Below are 20,295 nucleotides of genomic sequence, written 5' to 3' on the forward strand. Positions count from 1 at the left end.
ATCTCTCAAATTCCCAATTGAATACACCCTTCTGGTTTTATGCTGAATTATACTCTCAAACATCAAATACACGATAAATTTTTTATTGTGTCAAAAACAAGGTTTGATACATTAAGTATCATACACCAGACATAAAAAAACAAAATTGACATAAAAAAACAAATTTGAAGTGGTTGCAACGTTCTTCACACATATGATTGATTCAACTAAAAGACATTCTGGTTCCTTATAGTCGTTTATCTTTTCTAGCGTGAGCAGCTATGGAGTTAATCAAGTTATATAAAATAGTATTTTTCTTTTTATATAAGAGATTTTTTAGTGTTCTGAGAATACGGCTCTATAAAAAAGTGTAATAATACAATTAAAAACTTGAACAAAAAATTTTCATCGAATTATATTATGACACTTTATGTAGAGAATCGTAATGAATTGGAATATTTCTGAATATTTTATATGTTACTGAAATCAAAGCCAATTTTTCCTTTATTTATGCATTAACAAAATTGTGTAGAATCTTTCATAATTGGGTGATGGGCTACAGGACGTTGCCCAAACTTCCCAGAGCCCAAAACGCCTTCCTTGTTTGCTCTGCATACACGACGAAGACCTATGCTAGAAAGAAAAATGAAAAAAAAAAGCTTATTGGTTTTTTTGAACAAACTATATAATTGAAATTAAAAGAGGGAGTGAGTTTAATCTCATAATGAACTAGCATAATATGATTCAAATTCGCTTTTGGTGAGCGTGTCGAATCTAAAACCTATCACTTACAAATGAAAAGAAATATTATTAGACGCAAGAGTTATTGATTTTTGATACCTTAGTTTCGGTTGTGCTGATTTTGTCCCTTCAATTTAAGGACACTCCCAATTGGTGTCAATTCCTTGACAAATGAGAAGTACTGGCCATATAGGGGACCTTTAAAATAGTAAACTATATAAATATATAATTGAGAAATTAGGGTAAAAAAGAGTTAGAATAAATTGAAGTCTAAGAGACAGTGGTGAAAAGCACTCTTGAATTATCGTGCTTGTTTGATTACTCTACTCGCTACCTCAATTTTTCTGACGGTTTTAATTTTCAAAGTGATTAGGTTCAATCTCGACCAGTAGAATGCGATGTTAAAGAGAAATGAGAGTGAATAGATGCACAATAACTTAAGGAAAGGAAACGGTCTACTAAATGTTTTTATTATAGACAACAAAAATGACAAAAAGATAAAAAAAAATTTCTCTCCTCATTCGTTGAAATCTTCATGTGAGGTCTCACGAAAATGACAAGAATCACAACTACTAAACTACAGTAACAAAATTGACAAATTCAAACTAGGAGTGTAAGATCCCACATCGTTCAGGGGAGTGATTCTTAAATGTATATTCCCATTCTTACCTAGCACGATGCATTTTGGGAGCTCATTGGCTTCGGGTTCCGTAGGAACTCTGAAGTTAAGCGAGAAGGGGGTTATAACAATCCCATGATGGGTGACCCACTGGGAAGTTGCTCGTGAGTTCCCAACAACAAAACCGTGAGGGAATGGTAAGCCCAAAACGGACAATATCGTGCTATGGTGGTGGGGCAGAGGGAATGGTAAGCCCAAAGCGGACAATATCGTGCTATGGTGCTGGGGTAGGCCCGGGAAGTGATCCGTCCCGGGCCGCGATGTGACAAGAAGGGAAAAAAAGGAACCTCAACAAAATTAGGAGGTGCCCCTAGCACATACTATTTAGGTTCAATTACCGTTCAAAACGAATTTGAATTACATTATTGTTCGTTTATTGTAAGATTTATCTTACTTTGTATCTTTATAATATAAATAATACTATTTGTAAAAATAAAAATAAAAAGATGATGCCGAAATTATATGACGTAAAATAAGAACTTTTTATCTTCCCCCACACCCGCAACAAATCAAAATCTTTTTGACTGATTGATAACTTAGCAGATACTAATTATCGGATTAAGATTCCCTTCCCCCACCACCCCCTAATTTTTCTCCCCTTTTTTCTCTTTTTCTTTCAACGGTCAGGATTGTGTTGATTTCATAAAGTTAGAGAGATATTAAACAGAGAGCGAGCGGAGGAGAGAGGACTATCAGTCCCACTCTGCCACTTTCTCCCACACCGTGATTATTTTCTTGGGAAAGTGACGGAAGACAACTGAAAATGGTGGTCAAGAAAAGTCAATCAGCAACCCATTTGATCAAGGATTCAAAGGTGGAAGTTTGCAGCCTTGAAGATGGCTTCAAGGGCGCATGGTTCCCCGCCAAAATCATCGACTCGAAGCCCCTGATTCCGGCGACGAAGAAGAAAAGGAAGAGCTTTTCTGACGGCAGCAGTAACTCCTTCTCACCAACCAAGGCTGTGGTCCAGTACGAGACTCTGCTCTCCGACGACGACCCGGACAAGCCCCTGACGGAGTTTGTCGAGATGGGTCAAATCCGGCCGGTGCCTCCGGACGACAATGTCGACAGGCCCTTCGAGCCCGGCGACAAAGTCGACGCCTTTCACCTCGACGCGTGGTGGCCCGGGGTTGTAATCAAGCGCGAGGAGGATGAGTACACGGTGGGGTTCATGTACCCGCCTGATCTGCTTGTGGTGCGGCGGTCCGAATTGCGTTCTCACTGGGATTTGGCGGACGGCGTTTGGGTCCGAGCCAAAAAGGAGGTACTGGTTCTGGGTTTTTGGTAATGCATGTGGGTTTTGTTTTCTGATGCATGATTTTTCAAGGTTTATGGTTGCAAGGGGTTTTTTGTGTGTTTATTTATGATTTTTTTTTTTTTTTTTTTGAAGATTTCTGACATGGGTTTGTACATATTTGGCTCTGCCCTCTGTTGTTTTTCTTTTAAATTCCCCTTTTTTACTTTAAAAAATAAGTTTGTCTCCACCTTGATTGCTTGTTTTGGTCCCCAAGTTTCATCATATCTTGGCTAATGTTGTATTTCTCTACCTTGAATGCTTGTATTGATCTCTTTTGCAATGAATCTGACTTTCTTCTAATTTTGGGAGAGGATAGAAAATTTTCTTTTGCTATATATGGTTGTCAATTGTCATAGACAGAAACTGATATTTTTCCCTATTGTTTCATAGATGATGATGGTATCAAATTTCAGCCCTGGGACAGCAGTTGAAATGAATCCGGACGAAGAAAGACTATTTTATGCTTGGTTTCCAGCAATTTATCTTGGTCAACTGGGGATCGACTCTTTCTTGCTTCAATATAAGAAATCAAACAACAGTGATGTTAAAATTGTTGTACGTGGCCATCAGATTCGGCCTCAGCCTCCAAATTCGACCGAAAGAGATTTTAGCTTGTTGGATAAAGTGGATGCATTCCATGACATGGGTTGGTGGGTCGGAGATATTACAAAAGTTCTTAAAGGAAACAAGTATGCGGTCACTTTAAGTTGCACGAGGCAGGAGAAGGAATTCAGCCTTTCAGAATTGAGGACTCACATGGATTGGAATGATGGAGGATGGGCTACTATGAGCCATGGAAGATGGATTACTGAAGTTCGGGTATGTGTATTTTTTCCTCTTGTTTTATAAGTGGAAAGGTGATGGTCATTACTTGTTTCTTATGCGCAAGATGGTAATCATGTTTGAAACATTTTGTGTCTTGGAAATGAGATCATTAATATGTAATTTTATTCGGAAAGATTTAACGATGTCCTTGTACATTCAAGTTGCTATGCTAAAGAGCATTTGATGGGTTCAAATTAGTTGTGTGTGACTAAAATTCTGGCGGTTCTTTTCAGGAATTTCACTTTAGAAGGGGGTCTGAAGCACAATCAAAGCATTCATGTCAGAGTTCCAAACGTGATTATGAATTACAATCATGTGAGAGTTTCGGAAACTCTGACGTAGGTACACCACTTCGAAAGAAAACACCTTGTTCTAGGATCTCAGTGAAAATTCAATCGAAGCCCTTGAGTCCTTGCACGGATAAATTACCTTATGGAAAGACCAAAAAGAAATTGAAAATGTCTCTGCAACCTAAAGATGATGCAACAATTTTAAGTCTTTACAAGAAGTTAAAAGGTGGGCATTCAGATGACTCCTTATCTTTGGAGAAACCATTTGCAAGGAGAACGCTGATTAAAACTCTAAACAAAGAATCCCCAGTTATTAATGTTTTGGTAAGTGAACTCTTTGAAAAATGTTGTTGGTATTTAATTATTTATTCTCCTATAGCTGAATGTTCCTTTGTGGTATACAAATTCATGATTCCAGTCTTCCCTTTCTAACCTCATTAACTTGCTCTATTCTATGCATTTTACTCAAGATGCCCTGTAATCACTGAGAAGTGTGTTGGTTCACTCAGTATTGGTTAAAGTACTTGAGTCGGTGAGTATTATCAAAACTACTTAAAACTATACGGGCAACACTCACCGACTCAAGTAATTCCAAGGGCAGGGTTAACTAGTGCTCATCACCGGGGACATGTCAGTACATAAAACTACTCAGTTTTCATCTCTGAATGATATTTAATAGGAAAACAACAAAAATAGGCCTCTGTTGCCTCTATCGTTTGTATGGCATAATAATGCCTGATGGAAATATTCCAAGATTAAGGTTAGGTTCATATTCTCGGAGGCCTCTGTATTCATTCATTTTGCTTGAGTAAGCAGTCCAAGCGGCTTGCCTTCTTTTAGGTCCATTCAAGGATAATTGGGATCAAATCTTTCATCTTCGTTATTTGAAAGTAGAAGTGCTATACAAAGAAAGCCGTGCACTATTTTTCCTCTGATTTTGTTCTTCTAAAACCTACTGGTCCTGATTAAAATGCGTTATTTGCTTTTGCAGAAGATTGCGAAACAGAAGGTTAGAGGACTAGATGATCAAGCATTAACTCATTTCAAAAGAAAAGGTAAACCACGGAAACCTCAAAGTGATATCCCGTGACCTAGAGTAGGACATGATAGGAGGGGCAGACCACTGAAATTGCATGGTAAAAAAATCAATAGCCCTCAGAAACAGACATATACACGATAGGTCCACACAATCAAGCAATAATTTTGAAAGCAAGGGTAAACCATGAATATCTCAAGCTGATATCCGATGGCCTAGAGTAAGACATAAGAAACTTTTAACATTACATGATATTTCTATGCTAATAGGTTCATTGGATAATCCACATAAAATAAATGTGTATAAACTATTGCAGGCAAGAAAAGCAGTGAAATCGAAAAGACCGGTGAAGTAAATGTTGGAGATGAGCATGTAATGGACAACACTGAATCTTCTGGTATCAAGTCAGAGTCTGAAGCAACAGGGGGATCTCATGCTGAAGCATCATGTCTGCTCCGTATGGAGGTATTTATATCTGAAGCCAGTATGCTATGCTTCTTTCATTTGTCTCTACATATCGGAAGTTTGGAACTGTAACCTACATTAAGCTTTTGCGTAAATTCCAATGCACGACCAATATGACAATGTAAGACTTTTCTGTTCAAAACAAAGAGATGTTTCTCTTGTTTGTTGAAAGACATTTACTAGACATAAATATGAAGTGTTGTTTTTTTATCTATAATTAATTCGAAGGTTTCAGCTGTCCAATAATCTCTTGAAAAGTTATGGATTTGGAGGTACCATATTGGGATTTCTTTGCTTGTAATTTAGTTTTATTCATCACGATGCTTGTTCTTAACTCATTCAGGGGGTTGGACAGAATGAAGATGGAATGAGCAGTGCAGTAGAAGGGAATGGAAAACTGACTGCATTGCTTGTTGAAGGTGTGTATATGTCAAACCTACAGCATTCTGTAGATCTGTAATTATTTCAAAATCTAATGTGTGCTAGCATGTGCAGGCGAGGAACATAATGGCGGTGGATCTATGGCTGCAGATTGCTCGAATGATATATTCGAATTGTCTATGATCACAAGGTTGGATTTGAAAGGTATGGGAGGCTAACAACCCCAAAAATCCACTAAGCACAGTGGAATAGAACACTGTAGCCTAAATAATTTCTACTTTGGCAGGTGAGAAGCACGATGGAACTGGAGTTGTTGCTCAAGTTGAATCGACTGAGACTCAAGTTGCAAAAGATAAAGGTATGACACATCACAACCTGAAGAACCTTAAGTTCATAAAAACTAATTACAGGAACTAGTGTGTAATTTAATTTGAATGCTTCTTACTTTCCCCTTCCCATCACTGCTCTGCTCTTACTTTGTCAAAATCTCAGGTTCTGAAGATGCAATGGTCAAAGAGGAAGCTGTACATTCTGCAATGGATATCGATAAAGGCATTACAAGTATTACAGTGGGCTCAAGTAAGCTATCAAGAATATTTTGAAGGAATTTCTTTGGCTATAGTTGTTTGAATAACGTCAATGTTGTGTTATAGGTAACCCTGCTGGGATTTCCAAACAACAAAGTGAGGTCAGACAACAGGTTGAAACTGGCGTAACAGGTGACGTTGACAGTCCACATTTGCCTTTTCTGAAAATTCTACAGTGGGGGAAAAACATTGAAACCATGGATGTATTCAAACTATTGCTAGGCCAAGAGAAATGTTAGACTAAACATAATAGGGATGTACTTTTTCCTTGTTTCCCCCCTATGGAAGTACTTGTCTTATTCATTTTCAGGTTCTGAAGAAGCAATGAGAGAGATGGAAACTGTGAATTCGACAATGGATTACTTGACACAAGAAGGTCAGGTGGCTGTGACTGGAGTATTGCCAAAGACATCTGCTCATGATCAACCTTTATCACTGTGCATAAATGAAATGCATTCTGTAAAAACCATAGGTGGTACAAGTAAGATATTGTGATGAAAATTCAGTGGATTCCTTTGCCTGTAGCTCTTTGACTAACATCAAGTTTGTTTCCTAGGTAACCCTGCTGGGACTGCCAGCCAACAAAATGAGGTTAATGGAAGACAAGTTGAAATTAGTGTCACAGGTGAGGTGGAGAAACACGACAGGCCACCTTTGGTTTTTGGAAAAAAATTGAATCCATGGGTTCCTTTTCCCGTAGCAAGTTTGACTAATCTCAAGATTGTGTTCTAGGTAACCTTGATGGGACTCCGAACCAACAAAACGAGGTTAATGGAAGACAAGTTGAAACTGGTGTCACAGATGGGGCCGATGCGGAGCAAAACAACAGTACTTATTTATCCTTTTTCCTTTTGCCCTCATTTGGTAGTACTTATTTTTCCTATCTACTTTTGTCTTGTTTGTATGAAATTTCCATGTTATCAAGATGCAGTGAGACAGGTGGAAACTGTTGATTCTCCAATGGGTTGCTTGACAAAAGAACTTCAGGTGGCTGTGACTGGAATATCCGAAAAGGCATCTGCTCATGATCAACCCTTTTTGTTGTGCACAAGTGAAATGTATTCTGTCAAACCTACAGAGGGCTCAAGTAAGCAAATGTGAAAATTTTCAATAGATTCCTTTGACTAGTTATTTTGATTTTGTCGAGTCTGTTGTAGGTAACCCAGCCGAGACTGATAACCAACAAAATGAGGTTACAGGTACACAAGTTGAAACTGGTGTCACTGTTAACATTGAGCAACAAGACAGTCCAGATTCGCCATTTGTGAAATCTTATCCTGAAATTTGGCAAAAAGTTGAATCTATGGATGCATTTAGAAGATATCCGCAAAAACCACATTTTTATCCTTTAGTTAAGTGTGGAGAGCTTAGTCGTGAATCATTAGCCATTGCAAAGATGCTAACCTTTGCCTCTTTGGTTGAGAAGACCTCCAAGTTGAACATTGAGGTTCCTGACGACTTCTTTGATAGCAGCTTCCAAGAACTAAGTGATTTAGAAACGTTTGGATTTGATGTCAAGGGAGTACGTGACCGTCTGAACTCTTTGCTAGAAATGAAAGTTCAGTTGGGGCAGCTTCAGGACAAGTCAAAGGAAGTTGAAATTCAGATTGCTGAGCAAACTCAAGAAAGAAAGAAACATAATGAAAAAATCAGTGGGGTTGCTAAGCAGATTAAGGACTTGCAGGATCAACTGGTGGTGCTAATGTCAGAGGATGCGGCCAAGGGTACTGAAATTAGCAGGTTGCAATCCGAAGAAAACGCCATCACTGAAAGCATTCTGAGCACCCGTTGTAACTTTGAGAAACTGAGCGAAGCATGGTGATCCTTGTGATAACATTCTTTTGACTGTAATAGTGAAAGTGATACCAAGCTAGTCTGTAGTTTATTTTGTAACAGCTATTAGCCCTACAAATGGTGGCAACAGGTATCTGTACTGCAGTGTCGTCAGCCAGTAATTAAGTTAACCTCTTTCTGGTGTATATTTAGCCTCTAGTTTCCTTTCAGCAAATTTTGGGCAAGAACCCATGATTGATGGAGAGAAACTTGTACAATTTCGATGTCATGTGCAGTCATTGTGTTTTAACTTTTTCACGTGCCATCTCGTGATTAGTTTAAGATACTGCTATCTTGGCGTCCAGTTAAACTTAAAACTGAGGAAATGAAATTTTACAAATAATTGCAAAAGAATCATTGATCCACAACCTAAAACCAAGTAAAACTAGTGAACTGCCCCTGTTTCTTTTCCTACAAGGCAACAACACTGCTTGCTTGGACCCCTTTATATTTTCTTCACCAAGAGAAGCAAGATTCATTATTCGTTGCAGACTTTGAAGCCGTATATTCTCGGAACATAGTTCTGAATCGCCTTCTGCGGCTTAAGATGCCCGTAGGTCAAGAAGAAAAGGTGAGGAAATGTGGTTCCAAAGTATGCTCCATCAATTTCTGAGATTGTTGTCAAGGCAAACATTGAAAAACTGCTCCAGAACAAAACAAAATTGGTGTCATCGAAAATTCTAGTTTACGGCATGTATAGCAGACATCTGAATTTAACAACTGAATATGCACTTAAGAATCGCATGAAATTTAACAGGTGGATATGAGGCACTTAAAAGGCAATGTATACTATTCTTAGATATTCATAGATGAATAGTAGAAGCACTCGTCATGTCATCTACAAAGTCATACATAAGGATACGTTCTTGGTGTCTGGATTGAGGGGGATAAATGTCTTCACACTTGGGACAGTAGATTTGTACAGTGCTTAATCTTGGGATGTCTGACTGACCAACAGGCAAACAACGTTGTTTATTGCAGTTAACTCTTGGACATCTGCCAAAATCATAGTTCCTGTACTTCTCCAACTGAATTGCACAAATTAGCAAGCCGCAAGTCTAATGCCACACTCCGAAACACGAACAGTATTTCGGGGTGTGACACCTAATATTTTGAAAGAAAATAAAGCAATTAATATGTATTTTGTAAACACCTTACCATTGCAGACAATCCTTTGTTAGTTGCTATGTATCTGGCATGTATTAAACCATAGAGCATCTCCGCCGCGGATTCGATCAGATTGTTCTGTTCCTCATCAGTGAACCCATCTGTTGATCTCATTGGAAATTACATAAGAACTTAATAGCTTCGTACTGCAATGGCAGCTGAAATCTTCATCAAAGTAATTTTGGTTGATGGACTTATCTGATTCTTACCATTGGAAGACTCAACGTCCAAAATTAAATCCAGTGCATAATCATAGAACGTTACATGGTTTCTTAAACCTGAACGGTTGAAATCATCGAGGATGTAATCGTCGTCGACTTCACAATAGAATTCATTTCCTTTCTGATTGCAGAACCATGATATCCAGGATGCATCTTCATCATCATAGCATCTAACTTCTGAATCTTTGCAACTTGTATCAGCTGATTCCTCTACACAATTGTAGTGGGGAAACATACATTCAAAAGATTAATTATAAACACATCAGAAAGAATGCAACCTGGGGTTTATAGAATTAAATCAAAACCAAATTGTTGAACAAAAATGAGCTAGAGACACTACTACAAAAAGGGGCAGTAGCCTCGGGTTCATGCTCACGGTTCACCAACCGTGGATTTTGATTAGCCACGGCTAATCTTATGTATGCTATTATGGTGTTTTGGAAGAAGTTTTTTTTCCTAATTAATTGCCCATTGCGATTTACTCAAATAAAAATTTATCGCCAAACACATGATGAATGGTGAAGAAAGTTGGTTCCACCATAAAATTAAATGGTAATACGAGAGTAACCCAATTACTTATAAGCACATTCAATGTCCCTTCTTTCTGCAATTAATGTAGAATTGATACCCTAAACATGGCTTCTCACATGTGACGAATTTGTAAGTTTAGCACGTGGATAACACAAATCGGGCGACGTACGTGTGGCCTTTGAGCTTTACCGTGGGACAACCTGTGACATCCCACATCGCCCAGGGAAGTGATCATTAAATGTATATTCCCATCCCTACCTAGCGCGAGGCCTTTTGGGAGCTCACTGGCTTCGGGTTCCGTAGGAACTCTGAAGTTAAGCGAGAAGGGGGCTAGAGCAATCCCATGATGGGTGATCCACTGGGAAGTTGCTCGTGAGTTCCCAAAAACAAAACAGCATGGTCGGGGCCCAAAGCGGACAATATCGTGCTACGGTGGTGGAGCAGGCCCGGAAAGTGGTCCCGCCCGGGCGGGGATGTGACAATTGGTATCAGAGCCTAACCCTGGTCGCGTGTGTGCCGACGAGGACGTCGGGCCCCTAAGGGGGGTGGATTATGACATCCCACATCGCTCAGGGGAGTGATACTTAAATGTATATTCCCATCCCTACCTAGCGCGAGGCCTTTCCCAAAAACAAAACCGTGAGAGCGTGATCGGGGCCCAAAACGGACAATATCGTGCTATGGTGGTGGAGCAGGCTCGGGAAGTGGTCCCGCCCGGGCCGGGATGTGACACAACCTGCTCTGATACTAAAAAGAAAGTTGAGGTTTCATCATAAAAACAATTGGCAATATAAGAAGTAGGCCAAGTACTTATGAGCATATATATACTTTGTCCATTCTTTCCTCGATGTGAGATTCACTCTCAATAGATGGAAAAAATTACTATAGCTTAAAACCAAATTCAAAAACCTTTATAACATGAATTAGTTGATCTATTCAAACGATACAAATATGAATCCTTAAGCAAATGTTGATCTAGTGTATTATCTTCCACAATTAACGTTGAAAGATGTCCTGAGTTTGAATTTTCCAGCCCGAATGATAAAAAACGAAAATGCCATGACATGTAAGCTTTCGTTAACCATTCTATGATGAACATAATATGAATTACTGCAAAACCTAGTACTAGGAAAATAACAAGGAAATTAATTTTGAAAAATGTGTACGTGAATATTGTGGGATTATGCATGCATGCATGAACGTTGAATAATGTGTGTGGAACTGAAACTTACCCTGATCATAGAATGTATCAATATCGTTGGGATTGGCGGCAAGTGACGTAGAAGGAGCCAAAGATTTGTCTCTGAGTCGACTAGGGTTCAAAGCCGGTTCAGAACGTGATCTAATTACACCTCTGTGATTTTTAGGCATAATAATATATACTCAGTCTCTCCCTTGATCTGTCTGGACCTGGAAGCAATGTGCAATTCCGGTTTCTGTATCGACGGCTATTTCAACGTTACATTAGGATCTGGAAGTGGCAATCAAAAGGGAAAATAATTTTAATTTTAATTTTTTATTTTGATGAAATACTTGATTTCTTTTTTGTTCTCGGGAAAAAAAAAAAAGTTTAGAATAATAAAGAAATACTCTTTCAATTTCTAAATAAATAATAAGAAATACTATTTAATTTCTAAATAAAATTTATTTTAAAACTATTTATGCAATGTTGATAAACCCATTAAGGATGGTATTGTTTGCCACTAAGTCATTTAATTATAAAATAAATAATTTTTTTATATTATTAAGTAACAATTTTTGTCTTGTATTCGTCAAATTTGTACTCATCTTAAGCTCCTCCAACAAAGTATAGACGGTTTAATATATATATATATATATATATATATATATATATATATATATATATATATATATATATATATATATATGTCAATGATAGGGTTTTTGGTCCTTGCCCATTGATTCTTATCTGCAGCGGAGCTGGAAGACAAAGGTCTTACCAGTTCCAGTTGCAGTGTTACAATCAGAGTCTTTCGTTGAGGCATTTGAACACCCTACACCTGTCATCTTATTAACTTAAATGAGAACTAGCCGTTACAATTTATTAACAAACTAGCCCTTCAATTCTTTGAGGCACTTCTCACAAACCAAGAAACCAATTTAGGTTCCAAAATGGATTCAATGTTAGATCATACCCAATTTAAGATAAGATTAATTTTTTTTTTTTTTTAACAAACGATATCGTCTACACGTGAGAGATGTGTTAAGTCTCACAGTGGGCTAACCATATTAATGGGCTAGACGGGCTGACCAATTTCTTGTATTCAAATTATATGGATTTGCGGTTTACCTATTTCTAGAATTCTGAACAATTGGCTCTGTTAGAAGTGTGTCTGTTACCAAGTAATACATGGCTGAATGGTTAATGCTTTTTCGGCACCAAATTAATAGAATCAGTTTAAGACTCATGAATTCCTCCATCCCTCCGTTTTCAGCACACCACCCCTGAAAATAGAGAAGTGTATATAGGACTTTAACTAATTGAATTTTAATCCCCTATAATATGGACGATATATTAGGGCCATATAGGTTGTTCTAATGTTTCTTGGACGGAGAGAGAGAGAGAGAGAGAGAGAGAGAGAGAGAGAGAGAGAGAGAGAGAGAGAGTACTTCAAGAGGGTTGAGTTTGAATATAAAGAAATTTAAGATGTAAAGTGAGTCAAGTTTTAAGAATGTTGCGGTAAATATATCAATCGTAGAACCATAATTAGGCTATCCATGTTCTTTCCCAAATAATAGGGACGAGTTTCGCTTCTATAGCTAGTGGTTTTTTTATTTCGTTAATACAAGGGGTGGATTTGAAATCCCAACAAACATAAACCCCAAAGGACGAATCAAACTATCCGAAAAGTTATCCAAGTCTCCCATATTTTGGGTTAATAACCCCTCTAATCTTACACTTTGCCTTAAAGTACCTCATGCTTTGTGGACTATAAAATCAAAACCTTCCACCACTCTAATCAATAGCACCAAAAAAACAAAACCAAAAAATAAAATGGCCAGAAAAAACAAATGCATGGGCGTCCATGCAGCTTTAATCATGACAATTCTCCTCTCTGCCACCATTGCCATGGCCGACGACAATACACCGGTACCAGCCGCCCTTTCCCAAGTCAACACGTGGTTCAATAACAATGTGAAGCCGTACACACAGCGGCAGAAAACGCTTGACCCTGCCGTTGTGACGGCCGAGGCTGGTCAAAAAGTCATCAAGGTCATGCAAGATGGAAAAGGAAACTTCAAGACCGTCACCGACGCCATTAATAGCATTCCGGCCGGGAATACCAAACGTGTCATTGTGTACATTGGAACAGGAGAGTACAAAGAAAAAATTACGATTCCGCGAAATAAACCATTTGTGACATTATATGGTTCTCCAACGAATATGCCAATTTTGACATTTGATGGCACGGCCCAGAAGTATGGAACTGTAAACAGTGCCACAGTTATTGCAGAATCCGACTACTTTGTTGCTGCTAATCTTAATATTAAAGTAAGTTGTTTAAGTCATATCACGTGATATTACCGTTATATAATTATTTTTGGTTAACATTTTGGTGGATTGGTTTGTGTAGAACTCTTCACCAAGGCCAGATGGGAAAAGAGTGGGAGCGCAGGCAGTGGCATTGAGGGTGTCGGGGAACAAAGCAGCCTTGTACAATTGCAAGCTGTTTGGGTTTCAGGACACCCTTTGTGATGACAGGGGCAATCATTTGTTCAAGGACTGCTACATTGAAGGCACTGTGGATTTCATTTGGGGAAGTGGAAAGTCTCTCTATTTGGTAATTACTGCCTCCCAATCTAACCTATAATTCCTAAATAGAGCCGTTGATTTTAACCTTATTACCTGGCAGAGACCGACTGTAGCAATGTATTTCATGTACATGTTGTGAGAAAAAGTTTACATATGATTGACTTATACAATTATCTTTTTCTTCCATTGAAAAATTATGTATGAGATCATGTCATATATAGGAACAACATTAGTCAAGTGGGGATTATTTGAGTCTCATCATATTAACAGTGGAATCCACATGATTGTTCCCCGTCCCCCTCCCAAAACATTATTTGGGTGGGTTAACATATAGTTAATCTTTTTGTTTGTTAAGTCATGGTTTTGAACTTTTGATGGTTGGTGGTTAATAATGCAACATATAATTAATGGGTGCAGAACACTGAGTTGCATGTGCTGGGGGATAATGGAATAACGGTGATAACAGCACAGGCAAGGGACTCAGATTCGGAGGACACTGGATACTCATTTGTTCACTGCAAGATAACTGGGACAGGCATTGGCACATACTTGGGAAGGGCTTGGAGGGCCAGACCCCAGGTGGTGTATGCATACACCAACATGACCAAGGTGGTAAACCCTGCCGGATGGAGCAACGATAACCACTCCGAACGTGACAAGTGAGCAGATTATGTTAATTAAAACAAAATTAAGCATTTTCGTATAATTAATTTTTGAAATTAATTAATAAGTTATTTGATATTGCAGAACTGTGTCCTACGGAGAGTACAAGTGCATGGGTCCAGGTTCAAGTAAGAATAATAAGAGAAATTTGAGCAAAGAGCTGACGGACGAACAAGCCAAGCGTTTCATTAGCCTTGGCTATATTCAGGGTTCCAAATGGCTGCTTCCTCCTCCAAATCTAAAAGTGTAGTTTTATATATAGTATACGATACACTACTAATAATACGGTTAGGCCTAGGGAAATAGTTGATTTTTCTATGTATATATCTGGGTGCCATTGAGTAAGCCACACGCATGCATGCCTCATGCAAAATGTACGTATATCATGAGCTAGCAGTGTATAAAACTAATATCGTACCTTACTTTGTATAGAATCCGCTTATATATGCACATATATTCGACTTTGTGGACTGGTTAGCATTCTTATAAAGAAAAACTAATGAAAATGACTTGAAAACTTTGAGTTTTAATGATAAGGACAAAATAAAGGGTAAAGTGAATAGTACCATGATTGACTTTTTAGTGTAAAAATGTGGTTTTTCGTTAAAATGAACAGTACCGCGGGCTTTTCGTTAAAACTCTCTTCTTATAACTACCCTTTCAATTTGCAGAAAATAAGAATTTCTTGCATTTTCAAAGTGTTATCGATGTATCTCATAAAAAGCTTGAACTTTTTAATAGCTACACGAAAGAGAAATGATAATATCAAATACTGGTTCAGATTCTAGACTAATATATCCATCCTCCTTGAAAATATCCATTTTCAAGAAATTAGGTAGGTAAATAATCCGCAACATATATCAATTGAGGCATCAATTAAGCTTAGGCCACTCTACATTGTATTTTAATGATCAAACCATTGATCTTTTAATTATTCTCTTAATGATCATTTCTACCAAAAGTTACATAAGTCGGAACACATATGACCTTTCGTTAACTGGTAGTTATTTAAGTGTTTCTTTGAAGCATCAAATTTGTGGATTTTCTTCACTACAATTGGATATATATGTTAATGATTTTGGATTGTCTAATTTTTTACAAAGATGACCTGTAAATGGTAGATTAAAATATAGACGGTATGAATGGTTGAAAAAATTTATATAATGGGGGGCACAAGGCATCCTTTAGAAGGGGACTGTAAATACATAGAGAAATGATAGACATATACCATTTTTAGCTTTTACACACACTATCTAATGACCTTTTTTCGGTTTGATTTGTTTAATCCGATAATTAGAAATAAAGGTGTGTGTAAGAAGCTGAAATAGTGTGAAATAATCAACTCTCTATGTGTATTATGCATATCATATATAGCTAAACCAAAACAAATCTACGAAAATTAAGAGTTCTGGATTTTGTTTTTGGCATCACTGTAAAGGCTGAGACAAAAGAAATTAATATCAACAGAGACAACAAACCTATATATTTCCAAAAAGATTAATTATTAAGGAATTACTTCAAAATTAGTACACGATAATTATATATTTCTTTAGTTATTACAAACGATATTATTACTCTAAGTTACACTAAAAAAATCTAGGAGAATTTGAGCATAGGACACAATAAATTAAAGAGAATCGTACCTTTTTCTTTTATAAACGTTGCTACCTCTCAGCACACTATAATAGTGCATAAGGATGGAGGCAGCTAAGGCTCAATGAGACGGCCCCCCTACTTATTAAAGTTTTGTGCGAAGGAAAAAAAAAATGATGCTTACATAAGGGCAGATAATATATGTATCATATTATTCATGCTTCTTCAAATAAATATAAAGTGAAAGACAACAATTAATTCTTCTACTTGAATGTTTGATTCTGCATTAGTTACTGTGTTTTGCAAATGAATGTAAAAGAGTGACTAATAAGAAGTAGATGATTTTTGAGAGAAGAGAAAGTACTTCACATTCAGAGCATGAGTGTGTGTGTGTGTGTATATATATATATATATATATATAGTGAGCTCCAAAGCATGCTAGCTCCTGCTCGAAAAACAAATGGAGACATAAATTGAGGAAGAAATATTATTAGGATTCTTACGAGACTAAAAGGGGAATTGTAGAGAGAGAGGATACGGAAAGGAAGAGCGGAGTTGACGAAGAACTTTTAAAATATGGCAGGAAAAGAAATGGCTGATGTTAATGCGCTAATTTCCTATAAGGTACAAACATAATGACTTTAAATATGATTAACCAACTTTAACTAATATCGAGACATTTTTTGAGAAAGCCCCAAAACTGACGGATTTGACAAGTGATAATTATCAAGTTGGGAACAATATTAGTGTGTTAGAGGCAGTGGGAGGCGTTGGCGTGATCGTCAGGAATGCGGCTGGGGATTTTATAGCAGCTACGGCTTTGAAATTGACTGGTATTGCATCATCTATGCTTGCGGAGATTGCAGCTGCTCGTGAAGCTGCTTTATTTGCTCACCAATGGCAGATTGAACATGTGATATTGGAAGGAGATGCACTTTTGGTGATAGCTGCAACTCAAAATAATTTGGCGGCCAATCATGGGCCATTTGGGCATTTGATGGATGACACAAGACGGATACTGCAATCTTTCCAACTGTGGAAAGCTAACTTTGTGCGAAGAGATGCCAATACAGTGGCTCATCGGTTAGCTAGATTTAGTTTAACTTTGGAGCATCCCGTCTCTTGGTTTGAGGACCCTCCTGATATAATTTCTGAACTTGTTTTGGAGGATAGTTTTAATTATTAAGTTTGTTGGTCCGGAATACTCTTTTTCCCTTCATTCGGGTTGTTTCCCGGGAATGTTTTTATTAAGGCCTACTGTTAGCACCCTTTCTCTGATTGTACGTTGTTCCCGTTATGAAATGAATATCATACTTGAATTAAAAAAAAAAAAAAAAAAAAAAAAAAAAGCTTGAATTTATTATATTTAAGTACTTTAATTGATCAGTTGAGATTTCCAAATAATATGTATAATAATAAGCGATCATTGTGAAAGAAAATGCATACAAGTTGGCCTAATGAAATTTGAGGAAAAAAAAAGCAATGAGATTATAGAAGATATTCTACTATCTTAATTTTTTTTTTCCCAAGTATAACTGGAGGTTAAGGTTACCCCCACTAAAAATGTTTCTCGCTCCCCTTCCTATGGTGCAACAATGTTATGGATTATTAATTACTGTCTTTAGCTACTTTTAATTTTGGCTATGCATTTTTTTAGTAGGTAATATAATTAGCTCTCAAGAGAGCCCTAAAATATTAGGGAGAAAGCCTTGGAATCTGAAACGTATAATTGCCATTACAAATTAACATGTGCGAGAGCTAGAGCTCTCTAACCTCACATATTTTGGGTCAATCCTATAATCATGGATTGTGGTATTATTCATTCATAAACAACCATCAACCTACTGCTCTAGCTAATCAGTAGAATAAAGCTGAAAACGTAGATTTGAGATTCCAGAAAAGTTTAGATTGTTTTTGTATAGTTTTCGAGCAAAACTTAACTTTTTTTAATATATTGTGCGTCAAGAAGGAGAAAGATGGCCGGAAAAACGCCATGCATGTTCATTCATGCATCTCTGATGATAATAACAATTCTACTCACTTCAAGTACCGCTGCCGTCGCCGAGGATACGATACCGATACCTTCCGATAGTTCCCAAGTAGCTAGCTGGTTCGATAATAATGTGAAAACCTACAATGAACGAAAGTCAACGCTTGACCCTGCCCTTGTTGCAGCTGAGCATGCTCCCCAGGTCATCAAGGTCATGCAAGATGGAGGTGGAAACTTCAAGACCATCACCGACGCCATCAATAGCATTCCAGCCGGGACCACAAAACGCGTGTTTGTGTACATCAAAGGAGGAGTGTACAACGAGAAAATCACAATTCCACATAACAAACCCTTTGTTACGTTATATGGATCGCCAAAAAGTATGCCAAATATTACATTTGATGGCACTGCGCAGAAGTATGGGACTGTGTATAGTGGCACATTGATCGTGGAATCAGACTATTTTAAGGCTGTTAATCTTGTTATTATAGTATGTAATTCTCCAAGAAAAGTACCATATAAGAGGACTCTCTCAAAAGTGAAGCTCTTCATAGACTTTTTATCACCTCATGCTTTCCACACAATGTTTTACGGTAGTGCTATCTACACACCCATTTTTACTTACCTCTCTTAATTTTCGACCGTCGGATCAAATGAATTAAAAATATCAATGATAAAAAATTAATAAGGATGTTTTGGGAGATAAAAGAGGGTGTATGAATAGCACTATCGTATTTTATAGTGTTGGGCATTGAGAGTCTTACTTTTGAGAGAGTTCCCTTAGCATTCCTCTTATCCAAACTCACATTTACAGCGTCATTTTGATGGTAATTAAAAATTAATAGATTGATGTAGGGATTTTTTTTGTTTTGTTGTAGAATTCAGCGCCGGAGCCGGATGGAATAAGAGAGGGTGCACAGGCAGTTGCATTGCAGATATCCGGGAACAAGGCAGCCTTCTACAATTGCAAAATGATTGGATATCAGGACACCCTTTATGATTACAAGGGGTTACATTTGTTCAAAGACTGCTTCATTCAAGGCACTGTAGATTTCATCTTTGGAAAAGGAAAATCCCTCTACTTGGTACGTAATTAAAGTCCATGAGAAATTTTTAGGTTGAACGTCACAGTGCAACGTAGAGTTACATAATCAACTTAAATAATTATGAAGTGTCTTTTATTTGTTGAAGTTATATTTAGAAGTATAAGTTTATCGTCGACCCACCCATGTTATATTTTCAATCCTCTTCTCATGTATAGTGTGATACTTTGGTGCAGAACACTGAGATACATGTCGTAGAACGGAATTTGACAGTGATAACGGCACAACAAAGGGACAGTGCCTCGGAGGATAGTGGATTTTCGTTTGTGCATTGCAAAATAACTGGCACCACGTATGCTCGTCGGACATATTTGGGTAGGGCTTGGGGAAGCAGCCCCAACGTGGTGGTTGCCTACACCGACATAGCGGATATTGTCCACCCTGAACGGTGGAGTGATTTTGGCCACCCTGAACGTGAATCGTAAGCAAATTCTTTCCCATTTTTTTGCCCAAATTTTTTTATTAAGTGCTTTATTATTCTTGGAATCCATGTATATTAATTTGATTTATGTGGTATTTTTGCAGCAATTTGTTCTATGGAGAGTACAACAATTGGGGTCAAGGGTCAAATATAACCGGTCAAGCACGCTACACCAGAAAACTAAGCGACGCAGAAGCAAAACCTTTCATCAGCCTTGGCAATATTCAGGGTTCCAAATGGCTTCTTCCTCAGTAGCATTGTTAGAAAATATATAGGAAATTATTTTTTACCTATTTAGGTGAGGTTAACTGAGAAAGCCTATGCATTACGTACAGTATTACATGTAACACATTGATATGTGTTGAAAAATATAAGTGTAAATTTGAAATCAGTGACTTGTAAATCTGGAATCAAATTATTATTAATTATAAGACACTAATTAACCAGCCAACCCCACCCCATTACTTCCTTTCCCCCTCAAGACTCTTTTTTTAATTTTTTTTTTTTATTAAAACCTTGGCCGTATAAAGAGAATTTTATTGATATTGAGAAACAAAGTTACGCCTAGTCATGAGCTAAAAGCATTATCTCTCATAATACAAGAGAAAGAATACAAAAAAAGGAGGGACATATATTTTATGCCTCTAAAAATTAAATTAAGAAAAATACAAATAAAAGTTAGGGATATAAACTTAACCTCTCTAATGTCAAACATAAA

General features: G+C 37.5%; 4 protein-coding genes across 7 annotated transcripts; 3 read left to right on the top strand and 1 right to left on the bottom strand.

Annotated features, from left to right (window-relative positions):
* The first annotated feature begins 2,048 nt into the window (after positions 1-2,048).
* Positions 2,049-8,328, top strand: LOC137720722 (DUF724 domain-containing protein 7-like). 4 transcript variants are annotated; one of them, XM_068459830.1, is made up of 15 exons: positions 2,049-2,663; positions 3,087-3,515; positions 3,755-4,135; positions 4,803-4,866; positions 5,164-5,312; positions 5,656-5,731; positions 5,808-5,897; positions 5,980-6,051; positions 6,186-6,272; positions 6,347-6,412; positions 6,591-6,761; positions 6,837-6,905; positions 7,013-7,108; positions 7,212-7,367; positions 7,438-8,328. In XM_068459830.1, the coding sequence occupies exons 1-15, from the start codon at positions 2,163-2,165 to the stop codon at positions 8,100-8,102; spliced, it is 3,072 nt and encodes a 1,023-aa protein (XP_068315931.1). In that variant the 5' UTR covers positions 2,049-2,162; the 3' UTR covers positions 8,103-8,328. The 4 variants fall into 4 exon arrangements, with proteins under 4 accessions (XP_068315931.1, XP_068315930.1, XP_068315933.1 ...); XM_068459829.1 differs by having other exon boundaries at positions 2,050-2,663; positions 7,206-7,367; XM_068459832.1 differs by having other exon boundaries at positions 2,050-2,663; positions 7,206-7,367; positions 7,480-8,328.
* A 263-nt stretch (positions 8,329-8,591) lies between these two features.
* On the bottom strand, positions 8,592-11,403 carry LOC137721550 (casein kinase II subunit beta-2-like). The gene is made up of 5 exons (XM_068460646.1): positions 11,265-11,403; positions 9,490-9,711; positions 9,272-9,381; positions 8,976-9,141; positions 8,592-8,722 (listed from the first exon to the last, which is right to left on the bottom strand). The coding sequence occupies exons 1-5, from the start codon at positions 11,401-11,403 to the stop codon at positions 8,592-8,594; spliced, it is 768 nt and encodes a 255-aa protein (XP_068316747.1).
* A 1,632-nt stretch (positions 11,404-13,035) lies between these two features.
* On the top strand, positions 13,036-14,995 carry LOC137721357 (putative pectinesterase 63). Its single transcript, XM_068460454.1, has 4 exons — positions 13,036-13,546; positions 13,629-13,835; positions 14,225-14,466; positions 14,555-14,995. Exons 1-4 carry the CDS (start codon positions 13,049-13,051, stop codon positions 14,718-14,720), a joined length of 1,113 nt encoding a protein of 370 aa, XP_068316555.1. The 5' UTR covers positions 13,036-13,048; the 3' UTR covers positions 14,721-14,995.
* A 3,044-nt stretch (positions 14,996-18,039) lies between these two features.
* LOC137719371 (putative pectinesterase 63) lies at positions 18,040-19,963 on the top strand. Its single transcript, XM_068458417.1, has 4 exons — positions 18,040-18,543; positions 18,932-19,138; positions 19,333-19,577; positions 19,682-19,963. Exons 1-4 carry the CDS (start codon positions 18,040-18,042, stop codon positions 19,830-19,832), a joined length of 1,107 nt encoding a protein of 368 aa, XP_068314518.1. The 3' UTR covers positions 19,833-19,963.
* Positions 19,964-20,295: the final 332 nt, after the last annotated feature.

Source organism: Pyrus communis, chromosome 16, assembly GCF_963583255.1.
Source record: "Pyrus communis chromosome 16, drPyrComm1.1, whole genome shotgun sequence".
NCBI lineage: Eukaryota > Viridiplantae > Streptophyta > Magnoliopsida > Rosales > Rosaceae > Pyrus > Pyrus communis.

Bases quoted from the DNA above. Each gene is read 5' to 3' on its own strand.
- LOC137721550 (XM_068460646.1), bottom strand. From the start codon at position 11,403: ATGCCTAAAAATCACAGAGGTGTAATTAGATCACGTTCTGAACCGGCT. The intron at 9,382-9,489 runs GTAAGAATCAGA...TGAGATCAACAG, and splicing joins GGACGTTGAGTCTTCCAATG to ATGGGTTCACTGATGAGGAA. The intron at 9,142-9,271 runs GTAAGGTGTTTA...TGTGCAATTCAG, and splicing joins ACAAAGGATTGTCTGCAATG to TTGGAGAAGTACAGGAACTA.
- LOC137721357 (XM_068460454.1), top strand. From the start codon at position 13,049: ATGGCCAGAAAAAACAAATGCATGGGCGTCCATGCAGCTTTAATCATG. The intron at 13,836-14,224 runs GTAATTACTGCC...TAATGGGTGCAG, and splicing joins GTGGAAAGTCTCTCTATTTG to AACACTGAGTTGCATGTGCT. The intron at 14,467-14,554 runs GTGAGCAGATTA...TTGATATTGCAG, and splicing joins AACCACTCCGAACGTGACAA to AACTGTGTCCTACGGAGAGT.
- LOC137720722 (XM_068459829.1), top strand. From the start codon at position 2,163: ATGGTGGTCAAGAAAAGTCAATCAGCAACCCATTTGATCAAGGATTCA. The intron at 6,413-6,590 runs GTGACGTTGACA...ATTCATTTTCAG, and splicing joins GGTTGAAACTGGCGTAACAG to GTTCTGAAGAAGCAATGAGA. The intron at 6,762-6,836 runs GTAAGATATTGT...TTTGTTTCCTAG, and splicing joins AAAAACCATAGGTGGTACAA to GTAACCCTGCTGGGACTGCC.
- LOC137719371 (XM_068458417.1), top strand. From the start codon at position 18,040: ATGGCCGGAAAAACGCCATGCATGTTCATTCATGCATCTCTGATGATA. The intron at 19,139-19,332 runs GTACGTAATTAA...ACTTTGGTGCAG, and splicing joins AAGGAAAATCCCTCTACTTG to AACACTGAGATACATGTCGT. The intron at 19,578-19,681 runs GTAAGCAAATTC...GTATTTTTGCAG, and splicing joins GGCCACCCTGAACGTGAATC to CAATTTGTTCTATGGAGAGT.